The 16,907-nt window shown below is 37.6% G+C and overlaps 5 protein-coding genes and 1 long non-coding RNA gene across 14 annotated transcripts in view; 3 read left to right on the top strand and 3 right to left on the bottom strand.

Moving 5' to 3' along the window:
- The first annotated feature begins 32 nt into the window (after positions 1-32).
- LOC122567563 lies at positions 33-2,306 on the top strand. Of its 4 annotated transcripts, XR_006316812.1 has the most exons (4): positions 59-199; positions 279-491; positions 1,360-1,530; positions 1,638-2,306. It is a non-coding gene; the product is annotated as an uncharacterized LOC122567563 (long non-coding RNA). The 4 variants fall into 4 exon arrangements; XR_006316811.1 differs by lacking the exons at positions 1,360-1,530; positions 1,638-2,306 and adding an exon at positions 654-794 and having other exon boundaries at positions 33-199; XR_006316810.1 differs by lacking the exons at positions 1,360-1,530; positions 1,638-2,306 and adding an exon at positions 621-760.
- LOC122567556 lies at positions 693-2,470 on the bottom strand. Its single transcript, XM_043726227.1, has 3 exons — positions 2,164-2,470; positions 1,367-1,857; positions 693-1,137 (listed from the first exon to the last, which is right to left on the bottom strand). Exons 1-3 carry the CDS (start codon positions 2,335-2,337, stop codon positions 1,041-1,043), a joined length of 762 nt encoding a protein of 253 aa, XP_043582162.1. The 5' UTR covers positions 2,338-2,470; the 3' UTR covers positions 693-1,040.
- On the top strand, positions 2,337-8,579 carry LOC122567543 (A-kinase anchor protein 10, mitochondrial). Of its 3 annotated transcripts, none has more exons than XM_043726205.1 (9): positions 2,337-2,470; positions 4,400-5,180; positions 5,248-5,508; positions 5,602-5,752; positions 5,862-5,982; positions 6,067-6,238; positions 6,304-6,377; positions 6,448-6,500; positions 6,599-8,579. In XM_043726205.1, the coding sequence occupies exons 2-9, from the start codon at positions 4,657-4,659 to the stop codon at positions 6,686-6,688; spliced, it is 1,446 nt and encodes a 481-aa protein (XP_043582140.1). In that variant the 5' UTR covers positions 2,337-2,470; positions 4,400-4,656; the 3' UTR covers positions 6,689-8,579. The 3 variants fall into 3 exon arrangements, with proteins under 3 accessions (XP_043582140.1, XP_043582137.1, XP_043582139.1); XM_043726202.1 differs by lacking the exon at positions 2,337-2,470 and adding an exon at positions 2,545-4,198; XM_043726204.1 differs by lacking the exon at positions 2,337-2,470 and adding an exon at positions 2,551-4,198 and having other exon boundaries at positions 5,862-5,976.
- On the bottom strand, positions 8,573-10,992 carry LOC122567550 (G-protein coupled receptor 143-like). Its single transcript, XM_043726218.1, has 6 exons — positions 10,462-10,992; positions 10,296-10,407; positions 10,107-10,201; positions 9,839-10,017; positions 9,425-9,752; positions 8,573-9,362 (listed from the first exon to the last, which is right to left on the bottom strand). The coding sequence occupies exons 1-6, from the start codon at positions 10,609-10,611 to the stop codon at positions 9,162-9,164; spliced, it is 1,065 nt and encodes a 354-aa protein (XP_043582153.1). The 5' UTR covers positions 10,612-10,992; the 3' UTR covers positions 8,573-9,161.
- A 143-nt stretch (positions 10,993-11,135) lies between these two features.
- On the bottom strand, positions 11,136-13,132 carry LOC122567548 (putative 28S ribosomal protein S5, mitochondrial). Its single transcript, XM_043726211.1, has 6 exons — positions 12,973-13,132; positions 12,738-12,812; positions 12,337-12,681; positions 12,015-12,245; positions 11,737-11,936; positions 11,136-11,628 (listed from the first exon to the last, which is right to left on the bottom strand). Exons 1-6 carry the CDS (start codon positions 13,043-13,045, stop codon positions 11,230-11,232), a joined length of 1,323 nt encoding a protein of 440 aa, XP_043582146.1. The 5' UTR covers positions 13,046-13,132; the 3' UTR covers positions 11,136-11,229.
- A 128-nt stretch (positions 13,133-13,260) lies between these two features.
- The window catches only part of LOC122567547 (homeobox protein Nkx-2.4), a 32,532-nt gene continuing 28,885 nt past the window's right edge, over positions 13,261-16,907 (top strand). For 3 of the 4 annotated variants that reach the window (XR_006316803.1, XR_006316804.1, XM_043726210.1), the window contains exon 1: positions 13,261-16,578. Coding sequence is in view for 2 of the 4 variants with exons in the window: in XM_043726210.1 (XP_043582145.1) it covers positions 15,861-16,578 (718 nt within the window). In the remaining 2 variants the exon portion in view is untranslated. The remainder of the gene's footprint in view (positions 16,579-16,907) is intronic. The other variant, XM_043726208.1, reaches the window with a different exon arrangement.

A 16,907-nucleotide genomic window follows, 5' to 3' on the forward strand; every position in this document is an offset into this window, starting at 1 on the left:
GATTAAATGAAGGAAATCGAGCAGTTCTCGCAAGAAGTTATTGTACTGACTGTATCGTGCGTGTTTCTCAGGCACGTCATCTTAGAATTCATTTAATAGCACGTTTCTTCAAGAAGGATCAATCGATTAGATACTCTTCGTACATTTTTGGATAATTTTAAAGAAATTACATTCGAAATGTTAATGCAATGTACAAAAGGTAAAAATATGATTCTTAAGCTTCAAAAGAAAGATGAAGTTTTATGACAATAACTCTTAACCTTTTTATCTATTTTTAGTTATTGAAGAAAAAATGGAGGCTTAATTATGGCGGATGGAATTAAATAACATTAATGTTGATAATACTATAATAATAACGATGATAGACGATAGACGACATTCGAGAATGACAACATGTTACGTAATTCTACGATATTTTTATTCCCTTGATCAGAGAACACCGGAGAGGGCAGGCGTACAAAGAATTTGTTCGTTGCTCAGGATTGCATGCTGTTCGTATCTATTTACTTATCTTGATCTGTAAAACTTCGAACGAGGTTCCTTCGTTTTTTAAAGATCCTTTTAATAGGAATCTCTTTATATTCTACAGTATCAATCAAAAAAAAAGTATCTTTTTTTAGGAATATCATATAATTTGAGAAATTATTCTACAGGATGTTTTATTCAACATTTAAATGAAATTAATCATTCGATATGGATACATAAATTTATTACAACAATTTTATAACCCTGTCAAGTATAATCGTTTCTTATATATATTATTATATACAGCGATTTAGAGAATTATGGCCGCATAGAAATATAAGATGGAGCATACGTAAATTAACATAAAGCCGAATTTACACTCTTTCACTTTGTGTGTTTCATTTTACACTTGTTGCAACGCTGCTTTCATCCTCGTTTCATTCGCGGATGAAAGCAAGTGTTCATCTACCGTTTTCTTCTAATATGAAACAATATAAATTCGACTTAAGTCACATGAGGAACATGAGGCAACTTCGCACAATCGCACAGGATTCATCGAATATTCATGGCACGGCTCAGTTTAAATGCATTCGATCGTCTTCCTCCTGCGCCAAATTCCTTGTGTTGCGTCTTAGATCGTCTAAAAGTTTTGATGGTAATCTCATCGTCAATCTACAAGAACAAAAAAGAATAAGAGAAGAAAACGAAGAGGATTCAAATCTACTGTTCGTTTGAAATGTTTTTTTTTTTTTTATATCTCATGTTTATATCTTCAAACTCTTATTAAGCAATTTTAATTTCACAGTTTGTAACCTCGTTAATTAGTTTGGCTAATTAAATTCGCCAATTTTCTATTGGATGAAATATACATTTTAATGTTTCCTGCTTTCGTAGTACTCACGGAATTAACGATAATTTTCGTTGACTCAAACGACGACAACGACCCTTCCCATCCGGTGAATATCCTAATTTGCACCGTTTTCTAGACAGTCTTTTGGACGGATTCTCCGTGGATGATCCCCAGTTACCATGCTTCGTTGGATTTTCCTTCTTATCCTCAAACAGGTTCCTAATTTTGTCACTTAACATCATTCTTAGTATACTGCCGTCACTAGTTGAATTTTCTAAACTTTCAATTGATGAACTAGCTAAGGTTTCGTTTATTTTTTCAGCGTCCACTGGTAGAAGAATTTCCGCGTTTTTCATGGTAGAATTTGTATCTGTCTCGCTGATCGAAGGAAATGTCGAATTTTGAGAGGAAGAATCGGGTGTTTCAGAGACATTGATTTGTTCTGATGGAACTGTTTCGGTGGTAGTTGTAGTACTGGTGGTGGTGGGCTTGACGATCGGTTTCAACGTAAAGTCGGCGTAATCGTAGAAATAATCGTATTCCTGTAATTCAAGATCGTGTTAATTTACTTAACACTACTTTCTTCATGTCCTAAAAACGCGAAAATTTACTTAAATATTTTTTACGACTCCCTTATCCTTTACTCCTCCACTCTTTACTTTAAATCAATGTTACCACGTACTACCGTAAATCTCTTAAGTCTAGATGCAACATATTTATCACGCCGTCAGTAAAGATAAAAATCAACGATAATAATAGTTCTTGTTATCGCGTCATCTGACCGTACCGCTTATCGAGGTACATTAACATCCCAGCGGGAACATCGCGACCGATAGTCATCGTTTTACCGTGTAATCGTCAAGCATCTCCGGGTCCAACAACGCCACCACTTGCACATCCTTCAGGTGGACTTGCACGTTTAGATCACCGGTTTGTCGTTGATCATAGGTCGCCGTCGGTAAGGACAGACCAGTCACAACGTGATAAGCGAACACGAGGAGGAGGCCGTAACGCGGATACATGATGAAGAGGACCGTTTTGCTTCGATGGGCCACGAAGCAATGGAAAAATGCACGAGGATCGTCGACGGGATTGAGACTGACCGGGGTCCGGTTAAAAGACGGCGTTATACGGATGCTCTACCTTGATATAGTGGTCAGTACACCGAGAAACCGGTATTCTTTGTCGCCGAACGGTCATGAGAGCCTCGAGCACAGTGGCCGGACATTGGCCTCATCGTGTACCGATATACCAGGAAAGCGTGCACACAGGAGAATGCAAAGCGATTCCGATTTAAATAATAAAACGCTACTCTAAACGTCTCCCACAGCCTCACGGGAACGGTATACGCGTATAGAAAAGACAAATAAAGATCTTCCTATAGCGGATGGTGGGATTCCTTTTATATCGGTCGCGTAACGTTGTCCTTGTCCAAAGTTAACGCAACCAGGGAAACGAGACGAATATATAGTAAATTAGGGGAAACATTGATAAAACGGGATACTGTCGGCAGGTATCAAATCGTACACTCTTTGCAAAAATAATTCAAGATAAAACGAAGATAATACATCGAAAAGGAAATGAGTAATGAAAGTATAGCTCTGAAAGAAGTATTTGATGAGAAACCATTGGACAGAGTATAGTATTTAACATTGCAAACTGTATTTTATAATATAATATATTACAATATTACTAATACTAGATATGTAGAAATCACTGGTTAGTGATCTCTATAGGTCGTAACTCCCTCGCAATTCACTCGCAACTGTCTCGCTACTCACTTGCTACTCACTCGTAACTCCCTCGCTACTGCAACTCTCAAACTTTTGTCGCAACTGACTAACGACTACCTTTTATTCCACGGTTTTGTTCCACAGATTTAGATGATTCGTGGTCAAATACACTTTTTCCAATTACCTAATGTCATAAAGGGCTACAAGTATATGGTCCATCCGAATTTCCAATTTTTCCATTGCTTTTCACCTGTAGTTCATCAGAATTTTCCCCAGGATTTTTCCCCAATACTACAGATATACATAAGTAAATAAAAGATTGGTTCGTAATGATTAATCATTGTCATTAATTATTATTGTAGAATATTTAAAATAAACATAAACATAGTAATTTTTACGTTACACGGGAAAAATATTGCAAAGATGTCAATGTTCCTTAATTTACGATACGCGAATAACACGGTACATATAAGATGAACGGTGTATACTGTAAATGAAAATTACTGCGACATAGTTAGAAATTTGTTATGGAAAATTACAAATTTATTACAGTAGTTGTACACACAGGTCCTAAAGTCCTAACGACAGTAAAGCGCGTTAGGATGCGCTACGCAGATATTTTTGATTGTGACTTTATCCATTATTGTGAAACCGCAGGAAATAATCGTGACCCGATGAATATAAACTTTCTACGAATGAGCAACATGGCAGCAAAGAGGCGTTAGGATGATACTAGAAATAAAAACGGTCGATTACGCAAGTTTGGTGTCATCGATGTGTCTTTCGATGTTTTGATTCACGATCGTTTTTTAATGTGCGACGTCGAATCAACAAATGCCGCGGATATGCTTCGATTGGTATCGATATAGAGATCCTGAATGGAACCACGATGACACTAATGAAGACTGGTTGAAATGTCATGTGCTGTTTTATACGCACAACCGAGGAAGTTCACCGTGTCGTTTTCCTAATTCAGTGCTTAGTGCTTGGTATCGTGTTCGAAAGGAACCCACGCATAATTTTCGCCCATTACAAAAAAGTTTTGCGCCAGGCATCGAAACATTATTATCTACTCCTCTGAATATTATATCGCGTCGTTTATCATGTTTCGTTGTGACGTAAACAATGTTCCAGTTTTTTAAAAAACCTGGTAAATATTTTTTGATGTTTCACTGATGAAAGGGTTGCTCGATAATTACATCGTAGTTAACCTAAACGCAAAATATTTATGTCTTCGTCGTTCCAATCTTTAAACTCTGTTTTCCTCCGCTTGTTTCGCGTCATCACCGAAAATCAAAATATTTTTCAAGTGTGTACCTATTAATAACATTTGCCGGGGTTGTAATTGCAGGACAAAAAGACAGACCCAGATCTTTCCAAACTTCTCCCACAAAATCAACAAGCTCTGGGAAATCATACGGGGATGTATTCAATAGTGGCTCTTCGATTCAAACATCAACAGATGCATTGTGCAGCCTTGAGGAGGAAGAGGAGGATGAAATTCTGAATGGCGAAACAGAAGAAATATGTTCCTTCAACTCTCAGCTTTCTAAGACACTTCCACAGATACTTGCAGACAAAGGTGCTCTAGGCTATTTCATTCAGTTTATGGAAACACAGAATTGTATAGCACTTATTAAGTTTTGGCTGGAAGTCGAATGCCTGTGCAGTTCGTATAATGTATTAGAAAATACGACGGAGAATATCGAATGCTTAAATTGTGTAAAGAATACAAATAGTATTTCTAATTCGATAGACAACAATGAAAATTTCCAATGTGATGTGGCACAGAATAATGTAAATAGTCATGAAAGTAAGAAACTACTATTCGACGAATATGTAAATAGTAATGATGTGAAATCAAATTGCAACGACATGCCAAAGACTAGTCAAACCATAAGCAAAATGCGACAATCAAATCACAACTGCAGAAGAAGAAATATGACTACCATTAGGCAAGATGTGTTAAGAATTCATAAAAGGTATATTACTAAGGATACTTTGGGTACGAATCAAATCCCCGAAGACCTGAAAATAAAAATGGAGAAAGTTCTTACCTGTGAAAACATTGAGCCTATGCTGCAGTGCCTATCAGCTGTTCAAAAGATTGTATATCAAATATTAGAAAATGAGTGAGTATAAGAACTGTGAAATGCTTATATTATTTATATTTTGGAATTTAAATGCAATTCTTTCTAGACACATTAATGACTTTTTACGAAGTGAATTTCACTGCAAACATCAGATTGATGTTCTTACAAGTGGCAATGTACAGTTAGCAGATATATTGTACAATGAAACAGCATTCTTTTATTTTATGGAGTTTATGGAACTTGAGAATAAACGTGAATTATTAGACTTTTGGATGTCAGTCATGAGCTATAAACAAAATTTATTAGAAAAAAAGGATGCTGCAGATCCTGAGGAAGCACAAACTGATGCTCTAATTATTTATGACAAGTACTGATTTACCTAACAGTTTCCTTCTTTTATGATTTTCTAAATAGATCAATAACGAGGTCATTGATATTATCATTGTTCAAATCATTGCAGGTATTTTAGCTTACAAGCAACGATGCCCCTTGGTTTCAGCGATAGAATTCGTTTCCAAGTCGAACAGAACATTTGTCGCGAAGATGGAGAAGGGCCACAACCCGATTGTTTTGATAAACCTTGTAGAATTGTATATAATATTCTGAATAAGGTAAAGATACTGTGTTAACGTAACAAAAAATGCTAGTACTCGTTCAGAGCCATTGCTATCAATAAGATTCAGTGGCTTCAACTTTAGATAACAGAAAATTCTTTTCCAGTATTATCTACCTACCTTCTTATCATCTCAGTTATATTACAAATACTTATCAGAATTAATCAGTACTATACAAAGCAGTCCATGTTCGAATTTACATCCTAGGCTAAAAAGAGCAGGTTTGTGTAGGTTTACATTTATCATACTCTATGTAATCGATAGTGAGATAAAAATAAAATGATTTCAACAAAATTTTTAAATATCTGTAGGTTCTGATTGTAGTAGTGAGGTCAGTTCTGTTAGTATCAATATGCAGAATACCCTGCAGGCAGGGAATGAAGGAAATAAATTGAACAATAGTAAAAAAATTACTGGTGGTATGAACATTGATACCAGACAGCTTTATGATCCAGATTCCTTATGGAAACGTAACAAATATAGGTAATTATAAAACAAAAATGCTGTGCAATATAGATATTTCAAGATATATCTTGTTTATTTTGTAGTTTGAGCGTCGGTTATATTGATTCGTTAGGCAGATTCGTTACTGAGATAGACCCCGACCCTCAAAGAAAATACGGTGAGTTATTTCGATCAGTTACCTTGAATGTACAACGTGAATTGATATAATCGTTTCAAAATAATTTTAGAATCTCGATTAACACGTGCTGTAAAAAGGCTTGTAAATATGGAGCAGGATAAGGTAAATTTCACGCTTATCAGTAATGTTTATGTGACATTTAACACATGACTTCTAATTTTTTTGTGTGTGTGAATCTAAATTAAAATCGATATAATTAGGCCAAAGAGGAGTTAGCATGGAAGATTGCTGAGATGATCGTTCGTGAGATCACCTCTTTGACTCGAGGAGCTTCGAATTTTTCATCTTGATGACAGACGCTAAGTTCGACATCAAGTCATTTCTTTTTTACGTAATATACTTTGCGCTTTAAGTGTTTTAAGGTAAATATTCTGTTTAACATTGTGTATGTTTTTTTAATTTTTTATAAAACGACATCGCGTATTCCAAGTGCCAAATTGCGTAATGATAAACCTAATTATTTTACTATTAAATATAGCAATTGAAAAAGGAGTGAGTTCGTATCCATAAGTTTTAATATATTTATTTGCTTTTCGCAACACGTTTAGAACACACGTGTATAGTATCAAATTTATTATAAAATTGTCTATAAAAGGCAAGCACATGTATATTTTCTACGTTTATAAGAATTCTTTTCAAAAAGTAATTTTCTATTGCGATATTATTTCACTTTATTCACGCATTCGTGATAAGTTTAATAATTTCAGGTTTCATAAAAATAATAAAAAAATTATTGCAGTTGAAAAAAACAGATAATAATATCACTGTAAATAAAATACAAAGCTCTCGTTTATTTAAGGCATAATAGCAAACCGTACAAACGAAAACAATAATTTTCAAGTGCTTTAACTTCATACTCTTTCTAATGTTTATGAGATTATAAAAGTATTCGTTTCTATTCTAAAATATAATTGTAATTTTGAGGCGACTATATTAGACGACTTATATATATTATATAAGAATGTACAGAGCATATGTATTGTTTCGCGTTCAATATAGCGTATTACTTAAATTATTCAACTGCCAAGTATTTCTGTAATTCAGTACATTTCTTATATCTTCTGTGAACGTAAATGTCTCTTGTTTGCAAAAATATAAAAGATGAAAAAAATATTTTATACGCGATAGGTAAACAATTTATGACATATCGTAAAGGAGTGTGATTGGAATGCGATACGTATGTCTTAAAAATCAATGAATGAAATGCAATGTAGATATTAGAAAGTGAGTGGCCGTTTGACGAAATTGTAGATTTTTAGCAGTCGAATTTCAAATAATAATTTCATTTATTTCGCACAAACCTTTGCAAATTTACTACAGATTCTTTGAGGCGCTCTTACATTTTAAATGTTTATACTTGGCGGTATTTATTATAGAATTTTTAAGTGATTTATACAAAGCATTCAGTTCTTTACTCGTAGAGTCGAAAAACTTTTATATACGATCAGTCTTATTATGTATAGTTAGGATTAGTCGGTAATATATAGTATTACATAAAACTTACTTTATTAAAATCGAATATATTTTTAGAAAAAAGTATAAAGAAAATGAAAATTGCTATACATAATGTACTAAGAAGATGAGTTGGATAATGTGATGAACATATGCAATCCAAAACTAATGTTCTTAAAATGTTAGTGGATTTTAAGTTGAACGACGCACGTTAGTTCCTCTTCCTTTAAAGATAAAAGAATAATTATTTTAAAAATAGATTAATCAATCTTGCATATAAATCTTACAGTATTTTGGCAGTTTATACTCTTACAATGATTCATATTTTTAAGGCTATAGAAGATTTCGTTTTTATATACAGCAAGCATTCAAGCTTTGTGCGTTAGTATGAACGAACAAATTTTGTATTAGTTATTATATTCTTTATATTCACACAGTAATTTTGGTACTACACGTAAATACAATTCGTTACCGGAAAACATAGTCTTGGTACTCTTTATAAAATTTATATGTAAATCTCTAGAAAAAGGAGTATTCGATCATTTGTTAATAGCGATGTACATAAGAATTTTTTTTATTAAAAGGAGAGGGGTTGTTGCAGGAATAAAATTTGTTAATCAAAAAAATCAAGATATCTCTTTTGAAAATTCTATGTGTATTATTTTTTGTAGATATGTATTCTTTAAAGGTGCTCTTTATTAACCGTAATAAAAACGACGATCGGCAAATTATTATGTTTATTAAATCAAAATATTAGTTATATTAACATATGATGTACTCGTGCAACGTTCAGTGATGCTTAACATTTTGTAATTTATTCAGACTGAATTGCAACATGAAAATATTAGATGTATGAAAAAACGTTGCACTCATTAAACAGTACTACTCTATATAGGTGCGTTCTTCTTATATATGTAAAAAATAAAATCTTTTAACATTTATAAATATTTATAACAATTAACAAATGTATTTGCCATATTAGTACGAAAAATCAATTTTCCATAAAGCTCTTTATCACTATAAGGAAATATCTATAATCTCTAATCTCTAAGGAAAATCTTATTCTAAACGTAAGTTTATATGTAAAGAAAGAATTCCTTTATGTATACAATATTTCTATACAAATAGTAATTCTTCATTTATATTTTTCTCTTAAGCAATCTTCATCATAAAATGGGCTATTGAGCACATTATCTCCTTAAAACTTGAAAAACATACAAATATTAAAAATATAGCTTCCTTTAAAGCATATAAGGCAGTGGATTGTTCGTATTACTACGATTGAAAAAGGAATTTTCGGTATCACAGTTCTCAGAACGAAGAAGATCCGTTAATACTCGTATGTGGGGGACAGCCAAATTTGGGATCCAGTAAGGGCGATGATTCTGATAATCGCGTATTTTTGTCTCCTTTCCCTAACTTCTGACAGCATTCCAATCGAAACTTTTCTCTCTTACTCCATCTTTTGTAAACAAGAGCATTGAAGAAAGCTTGAAGGGGATTTGTTACAGCCTATCAATAAAATATTCTCATGAATTGAACTTGTCACATTGGTCCTAAAAAAATATACATACCATTATGTACCAAAGAGTAATGATAATTTTGACCGGTAGTTGAAACCATAAAGTCCATAATAAAATCCCGTTAATTAAATTTGGTAACCAGCATACATAATAAACAAAATTAGTCAATGCAAATTTCAGCTTTATCGCTTGCACCAATTTCCTTTCTCTACTTGTTATTTGTGCCAAACTACAAGTGACAGCAGTTTGAAGATCTCGCGTCGACGCGAAATATAACACAGGATTGACTATCATGACCACTGCTAATAGCACATAAGTAGCACAATAGTTTGGCAGAATACGTAATGTAACAGTGGATAATGATGTCAAATTATGACAACTGGAAAAAGAAAAGTGTTATGATACTTTAAAGAAATAACAATGGGTAACATTGTGGCATGCCATTAAATTGAAACAAAAACTAACTTTGCGTCTGGCATATATAAGATTGTTAAGCCAAATGTAGTCAAAATTGCTGGACATATCCATGCAAAGGCATGGTAACAGGTAGAATGTCCAGATCTATCTCCTAGTAACAGTTTCATGTCTATGGCGTAGTAAAGAGTCCAGATCCACGTTGCCATATAAAAGTACTGTATCCAAGCCTGGTAATTTTTTTTTATATTAATATGACAAAAGATTGAAATAAATACAGGTTACTAATGCGGTAAATTTTTTAATACAATTATTTTACCGACAAAAGTGCACAAAAGACAACACTTGATGTATCATCTTGCATTGGCATTATGGATTTAAAATTCATCCATATCGCCGATCTAATAAATACACCTAGTAAAAAATTCAAATTGAGAGGAGAAGAGTGACTTTCTTTGTTTTTTATTTATTTCATATTTTTTCAGTATTAGAAAACAAATGTAATTACCTAATGAGGCTAAGAGGTCTGCAATTGCAAGCCATATGATGATCTCTCTTCCTCTAGATACTGATAAGCTTTGCCACCTGTGAGAATGACTAGATGTTTCTCTTGGAAATATCTACGAAACAATTTAATTAGTGATTTATAAGATTTTACTAAAAATTTCCCTTACCTGATACATTGCACCTAGGATACCTATAGAAGAAGAGAGCATACAAACAGTGTTGTACAAATCTGTATTGAATTCTTGCATTATTACAATTGCCATATCTGTACTGTTAGAATGATGACAACAGAATGTTTGTATCGTTGGATCAGCCATGATTTATTTGATATCGATTTCTTTCTTCTTCATTAACTAAATATACATATATGTATATACACACGATAAGAAATAATTAAATGTTTGATAAGACACCAATTATTTCGTAACTTGATCTATGTATTAAATGTATGGAATATGGATGGAACTATTTACGGTTACCCGAAAGATCTCAAAGATTTCAAAAAATCTTTTCGAGGAATCAATAAGAATGTGTTCATTTTTATGTTAAAACGAAACCGTACGAGATTTCTGGTACATTCGTCTGCACGCCATATTTAACACTTTATCTTTCGAACAGAAGGTAATTATGCATATACCTTCTGCGGATAATACAGACTTCTAGTAATAATCGTTAATTAAGCAATACAATTTAACGTACTCTTAATCTCATCTTTTTAAATGACTGAAATCCATATTTACATTTGTTGCTTGTAATTAAATTCAACGTTATCCCTTCAAATATTTTATTACCACTGTAAGTAAATATATCGAGATATGAAGGAAAAAAGAAAAAATCTCGATTACATATACTTTTGTTATTACTGATTATTACCGAATACACATTTAATATTCAATTATGTTTCTAACGAACTATTCATATTTATTACAGAAATATCACGCTTCAACTGCGCCTTCCTCCTCCTCTTTTTTGTCATGTTTTCTCCATTTAGGAGCTCTTGCTTCCGGATATTTTTCAGCGAGAAAACTACACACGTCGCCATATTCAGCTCTTAATCTGATTACAACCTGATCCTGATCCCTGAGACGTTCTTGTTTACGTAAATGAAATAACCACGAAGGTAATTTCGTGAAAAATGGTTCAGGCTTTTTTTTCTGCAAAAGAATTCTTCCATTCATTACGTACTGTTTAAAATCTAAAATTTCGTCTTGTGGAATTTCTTTAGAGGTTCGAGCTATTGATGGCGAAGCAAGTACAGTAGGAAAATAATTATTTTCTTTCCTCATTTCGACCACATGCAATTTTTTCTCATTTGCCATTTCTTCGTATGTTTTCTAAAAATATCGTTAATAATATTATTATCAATATACTGCAAAGTTCCATATAATGTGAAAAGTACCGTTCTTCTTTGCTGCCACTTAATATAGTTTCAATCAATGTACCTGTTGCAGTAAGCCAATGAAGAAAGCTTTTACGATGTAAGCCACGTTTGTAGATCCTTCGACTTTAGCATACAAATCTTTGATACCAATTGCTTCGCAACATGTTTTAATAACACGATGACATTTCAGTCCATAACCCTTCTGTTTTTGTTGTACGAATACTTTCGTTTTTCCAAATTGTCCAAAAAAGTCATGGAGTACTAGAACAAAAGGTATTATAATTTTACATAGTTATAGAGCTAATAATAGACAACAAAAGACACAAGAGGATTGTTTACCAGTATGTTCATTATATCTTTCAAAGTATATCAATCTATTTCCTGCCCTGTTTTTAGCTGCATTTATGGTTGATTTAAATTCACGTCCTATTACCTGTGCAAATCCAGCCAAGCCTTTTCCATTTCCAGAAATAACCATAGCACAACAACGTTTCGACCTACCCATAGTACTTGTCATAATAGTTGAATTTTTGGCAAATAATATCCAGGATTCGAATCCATGGAAAACATCTGAATTGGTAAAAATTTCACATACAATTTATATATGTATATATAGATATATCATGTATATATAGATGTATCGAACAATTATATCACAAACCGTCATCAACAGGATCGGGTGGTCCAATTTTCCTCCCACCAGGCTGACCTCCGGACCAACCTCGGTTTAAAGGGTGAATTTTGAATCGTTTTGGTTTGACTACAGTAGTAACTTTTGTAGTATCAAGATTTTCCTGTTCTTCCGCTGTAAGACGTCTTTGTTGAACTGTAAATTCTCCGTGTATGATAGGGGCATTCAGTCCAGGAAATATGATTGGTATTTTTCCACAACCCAATCTTTGACCACGATTTAAATCTCTGGGCCTTGCAACATTTTTCCCTCTTCCTCTTCTTTTACCAGCATTACTAACGCTTGTAACAGATTTCCATAATTGCGCAGCTGATCCTAAACACAGGTGATATTTCAACAAATGTTTCTCAAAGCACGTCGACGAAACTTACTTCTCATATAAAAGTTAGTATTCCTTGCATGTTGCAATAATAAAACCTGCGGTGTCAATAAACCAATGGTGGTAGCTGAAAATAATTTGTAGATGAAACTGTGTTGTCAATTCAAAGTTAAAGAATTAAGAAAATTATATAGGATATAGTTTGATGACATGTTTTAGGTTATATAAGCAAAAACAAACAGCAATTGTAGAAAAGCGATATGTGAGAAATATTTTATGTAAATTACCATCTCTCGCAACGCTGATACTTTTTACACAGTTTGTAATTGCTTTAGAAGCATGGTATATCCATTTTGCCATTTTAATCTTATCGGTGTGAGATTTTAAAGAGATTTTCTTCCTGAGAGGAACACGATAGTTGAGAAAATGGACGACGGATGTCGCTTAATGTCGTATGCTGATGGAACATTCCTTTTACTTATTACGTATTGACGTATGTGCAGACGGAGAGAGTGTATCTCGTCTGTGTATATGCATAGCGAAAGGATAATTTTGTTACCAAAAACTCGAAAAGCAAAAATCTATCAAATACTAATGTAAGATTAAAAAGTCCCAACGATTTACTCAAAATAAATATTTCAACGTTTCAATATTAATGAATCGTTTTAGAAGTTGAGCTTTTCCATGAAATATCGAAATTGTACGCGTAGTATAAGCTAGAATCGGACATGTTAGTCTCGTTGCGTTTCATTAAGGAAATACGAAGAACCGTATTAAAAAGAAATTTCATCTATCTCTGTTTAAAAAAAAACTGTAAATACGAGAGGAATGCACAGCTAGCGACACGTTGCATCGTGGTAGCAAACCATCGAACGACGTCAATCGGTTAGACAGTCGCGTACCGTGGCTGTTCTTGATAAGGGTGGTCGGTAAAATCGTGGTAGGCACCCTACGAAGAAAAATTCGACAAAATGCATAGCAGAGTGCGGTGAAATTTTTCCAAGGACAATGCCAGACATAGAACGCTAGAAAGGGACAGAACTATATAGGTAATTGGAGAAAGAGGAATAGAAAGAGAGGTGAGAAAGGTGGGCTGTCCCGAGGCTGGTGGCCATGAGACGGTAGTAGATTAGGTAGACGAGGTGGTTCCTGGCTGGGATATCAGGGATCAGAGGCGTGATAGGCGGACGTATAACAGAAGATCTATAGGTCTGACCAACGGCGTAGCGGCGAGCAGCGCGGGACAACCCCGAGCAAGAGTGGAACCGCGCGGAAAGCGATCCAATGGAATCGCATGGGCGCGTTGATTGGCGGGGTTCCTCCAATGACGGGATGGTTAGGGTGCCGGGTTTGGCTCGGAGGTCGGTTAGATAGCCCCGCAAACCCCTCTAGAGGAAGGCGAGTGGGAGCCCTTCTCTCACACGCAAAAGGGGACATCTCATCACGACTCTTGGTAGCAGGCACTTCTCCGTAGTGGGCACTCCACTCATCGTGTCGTCGTACGGGTTCTCCGCGAGAGGCTGTGGGGCCCGAGCCCGGACGAACGAACGAACGAACGAACGAACGAACGAACAAACGAACGAACGAACGAACGAACGAACGAACGAACGAGTGAACGAAGGAACGAAGGAAGGAAGGAAGGAACGAACGAACGAACGAACGAATGAAAGAACGAACGAACGAACGAACGAACGAACGAAGGAAGGAAGGAAGGAAGGAAGGAAGGAACGAACGAACGAACGAGCGAACGAGCGAGCGAGCGAGCGCGACCGGCCGAGCCGCTGCGCTGGTCGAGTGGGTCTAAGCGGCCGTGAGGACCTCTCCAGGAGTACCCGACAGTCCTCTTCATTCATTCATCCATCCATCCATCCATCCATCTATCCATCCATCTATCCAGCCAGCGAGCCAGCCAAGCCAGCCAGCCAGCCAGCCAGCCAGCTAGCGAGCCAGCCAGCAAGCCATCCATCCATAGACGCTCTCTCCTCTCCTACGGAGAGAGAGTGTATCCTCGACGAAGGTGGAGGCGAACTGTAGAGTGGTACATCTACCATCGTCTCTCTATCGGCAGAGTCCAAGGACTCGAAGACCCCCCGGGTGATTTCAGTCGGCCGCCGGCCGGCTCTGGCCGGCCACTCTCCTCCTCGACCACGTGTGTGTCATTCTTCCGTTCTCGCCTTTCGTTCCGTATCGTTTCGCATCGCATCGCATCGCATCGCGTCGCGTCGTGTCACGTCGTGCCGTGCCGTGGCTTCATCGCTCGTGTCCTCGCTCTACGAATCGTGTTGTGCCTTTAGGATCTTCTTCGTCCTGCGAAAGACGTCCGATCAGTCGTGTGCGAGCGCGAAAAGAAGCGGACGGTCGGTCGTTGGTGACCTTGGCAAACCTCTGATCGTTGGTCGACGTTGGTTCGTCATCGACGATCGGTGCTACGCAGCGGTGGATCCACAACTTGCGTAGTTGCACGGCGTGTTTGACCTCGTTCCACTTTCCGGATATCATCCGACCTGGTGAATGCAACACGAACGGAGGAATGCGGCGAATGACGCGGTGTCGCCGCTGGACGCGTCCAGCTGCAGCCAGCCTTCCTTGCGTCGATATAATGGACGCGTTCCGCGTATTACCGCACCGAGTCGGTTGATCTATCGATGAGAACCAAATTCTGAATATACGTCGTTCGGTCACCTGGACGATGTGTCGATCCAACGTCTTGCAGCGATCGTGCCAAGGATCGTTAAACAGTGTGCGATTATTTATCGTCGCCCGATGAATGGAACCAAGTGCGGCCGTGAATCGTTCAAAACTGTGCCAAGAGTGACGCGGTTCTTCCCTCCTTGTTTAAATAGACGATATCTCCACTGAACATCTGAAAAGATATATCTTCGATTTTATCGTTCGACGAAACCAACGAGAAGAAAAATAGAATTTTGTAAGAAAAGTGGTAGAGCGTGCGAAAACAAGAAGAACGGGGAATCGGTGATATCTGTAAAAATCATAGCGGTGGAAAAGAAGAGGCCGAGCGACGCGAATTAATCGCTGCGAAGCATCGGCGATTGGAATTGCCCGTTGAACGCGTGCTCGGCGGTTGAAGTCATGTCGGTATCCAGCGGCTAGCGCCGGCCTCAGGATTCCGCGAAGCGCGAGCTTCAAGTACCTCGAGGGCGCGGGCCTCGTCGAGATGAGCGGTGGCAGCGGCGGGAACAGCGCCGGCAACCAGGGGAACGGCAATGCCACCAGCTATCACCAGCATCAGCAACAACAACAGCAACAACAACAACAACAGCAACAGCAGCAGCAGCAACAGCAACAAACTCAGCTGGAGCAAGCTAGCTTGCTGACAGATCTGAACGGTATCGACCTGGCGATGAGCCTGTCGCCCAAACAGCATTCGTCACACGTACAAGCCGCTGGTGGCGCTCATACCACTCCATTCAGCGTCACTGACATTCTCTCACCTATCGATAACGAGTCGTTCAGGAAGCTGGAGCAGGTGATCGGCGTCGGCGTGGTCACGCATTCTCAGGTATCGCCTTACGGAAACGCGTGCGGCGCCCGTGTCGGCGGCAATACCGGTAGCTCGAGCGCGAGCAGCGGCAGTCCACCGCTTCACGGAGGCTCGACGCCCGGTGGCGGCACACCCGGACCGGTTTCCGGTCCGAACGACGCCGCCGGAGGAGGCAGCGGCGCTGCCGGTGCCGGGTCAGGCATGACCGCCATGGGCAATCCTTACGCGACCATGCAACTCACCTCGCAGTATCAGTACTGCGCCGCGGAATTATCGTATCATCATGCGGGGCCAGCGGTCGCCGGAGGCGCGACCGCCACCGACCCCATGAGATCCCATCATCCGTGGTACGCGCCTACACCGTCGGCCACCAACGATCCCCGCTTTGCCAGTGAGTACTTTGTCTTTCCATCGTTTTACCACAATTCTTGCCTCATCGATGCATCACTTTCTTTTCCGTTTCTCGGTTCCACCGCTTTCACGCGTTGCTTCCTCTGAAAATACGTTACAACGTTAGTGTCTTATAACGCGAAACGTCTTATATACGCGTAAGCGATCGAGTTAGAAAGGAGCTGATCGATCGAGTTGGCAGACGTTTGCGGCAATTAGATTCGTCGATTCGTTAAATTCTGACACGTCCACGAACGCGTAGACGAAGAATAACGAGTTTGTTTCAAAGTCTCTCGTACGCGACCGTTTGCCGATTAACAATATCAGCGT

The sequence above is a fragment of the Bombus pyrosoma genome, linkage group LG5 (assembly GCF_014825855.1).
Source record: "Bombus pyrosoma isolate SC7728 linkage group LG5, ASM1482585v1, whole genome shotgun sequence".
NCBI classification, from domain to species: Eukaryota; Metazoa; Arthropoda; class Insecta; order Hymenoptera; family Apidae; genus Bombus; species Bombus pyrosoma.

Bases quoted from the DNA above. Each gene is read 5' to 3' on its own strand.
- LOC122567550 (XM_043726218.1), bottom strand. From the start codon at position 10,611: ATGGCTGATCCAACGATACAAACATTCTGTTGTCATCATTCTAACAGT. The intron at 10,202-10,295 runs GTAATTACATTT...ATTTTTTACTAG, and splicing joins AGACCTCTTAGCCTCATTAG to GTGTATTTATTAGATCGGCG. The intron at 9,753-9,838 runs GTTAGTTTTTGT...TTCTTTTTCCAG, and splicing joins TTATATATGCCAGACGCAAA to TTGTCATAATTTGACATCAT.
- LOC122567548 (XM_043726211.1), bottom strand. From the start codon at position 13,045: ATGGCAAAATGGATATACCATGCTTCTAAAGCAATTACAAACTGTGTA. The intron at 12,682-12,737 runs GTAAGTTTCGTC...ACCTGTGTTTAG, and splicing joins TACTAACTTTTATATGAGAA to GATCAGCTGCGCAATTATGG. The intron at 12,246-12,336 runs GTTTGTGATATA...TTACCAATTCAG, and splicing joins ACCCGATCCTGTTGATGACG to ATGTTTTCCATGGATTCGAA.
- LOC122567543 (XM_043726202.1), top strand. From the start codon at position 4,174: ATGTTCCAGTTTTTTAAAAAACCTG. The intron at 5,509-5,601 runs GTACTGATTTAC...AAATCATTGCAG, and splicing joins GCTCTAATTATTTATGACAA to GTATTTTAGCTTACAAGCAA. The intron at 5,753-5,861 runs GTAAAGATACTG...ATTCTTTTCCAG, and splicing joins TATATAATATTCTGAATAAG to TATTATCTACCTACCTTCTT.
- LOC122567556 (XM_043726227.1), bottom strand. From the start codon at position 2,337: ATGTATCCGCGTTACGGCCTCCTCCTCGTGTTCGCTTATCACGTTGTG. The intron at 1,858-2,163 runs GTAAAACGATGA...CTTGAATTACAG, and splicing joins AGATGCTTGACGATTACACG to GAATACGATTATTTCTACGA. The intron at 1,138-1,366 runs GTGAGTACTACG...TTGTTCTTGTAG, and splicing joins CGAAAATTATCGTTAATTCC to ATTGACGATGAGATTACCAT.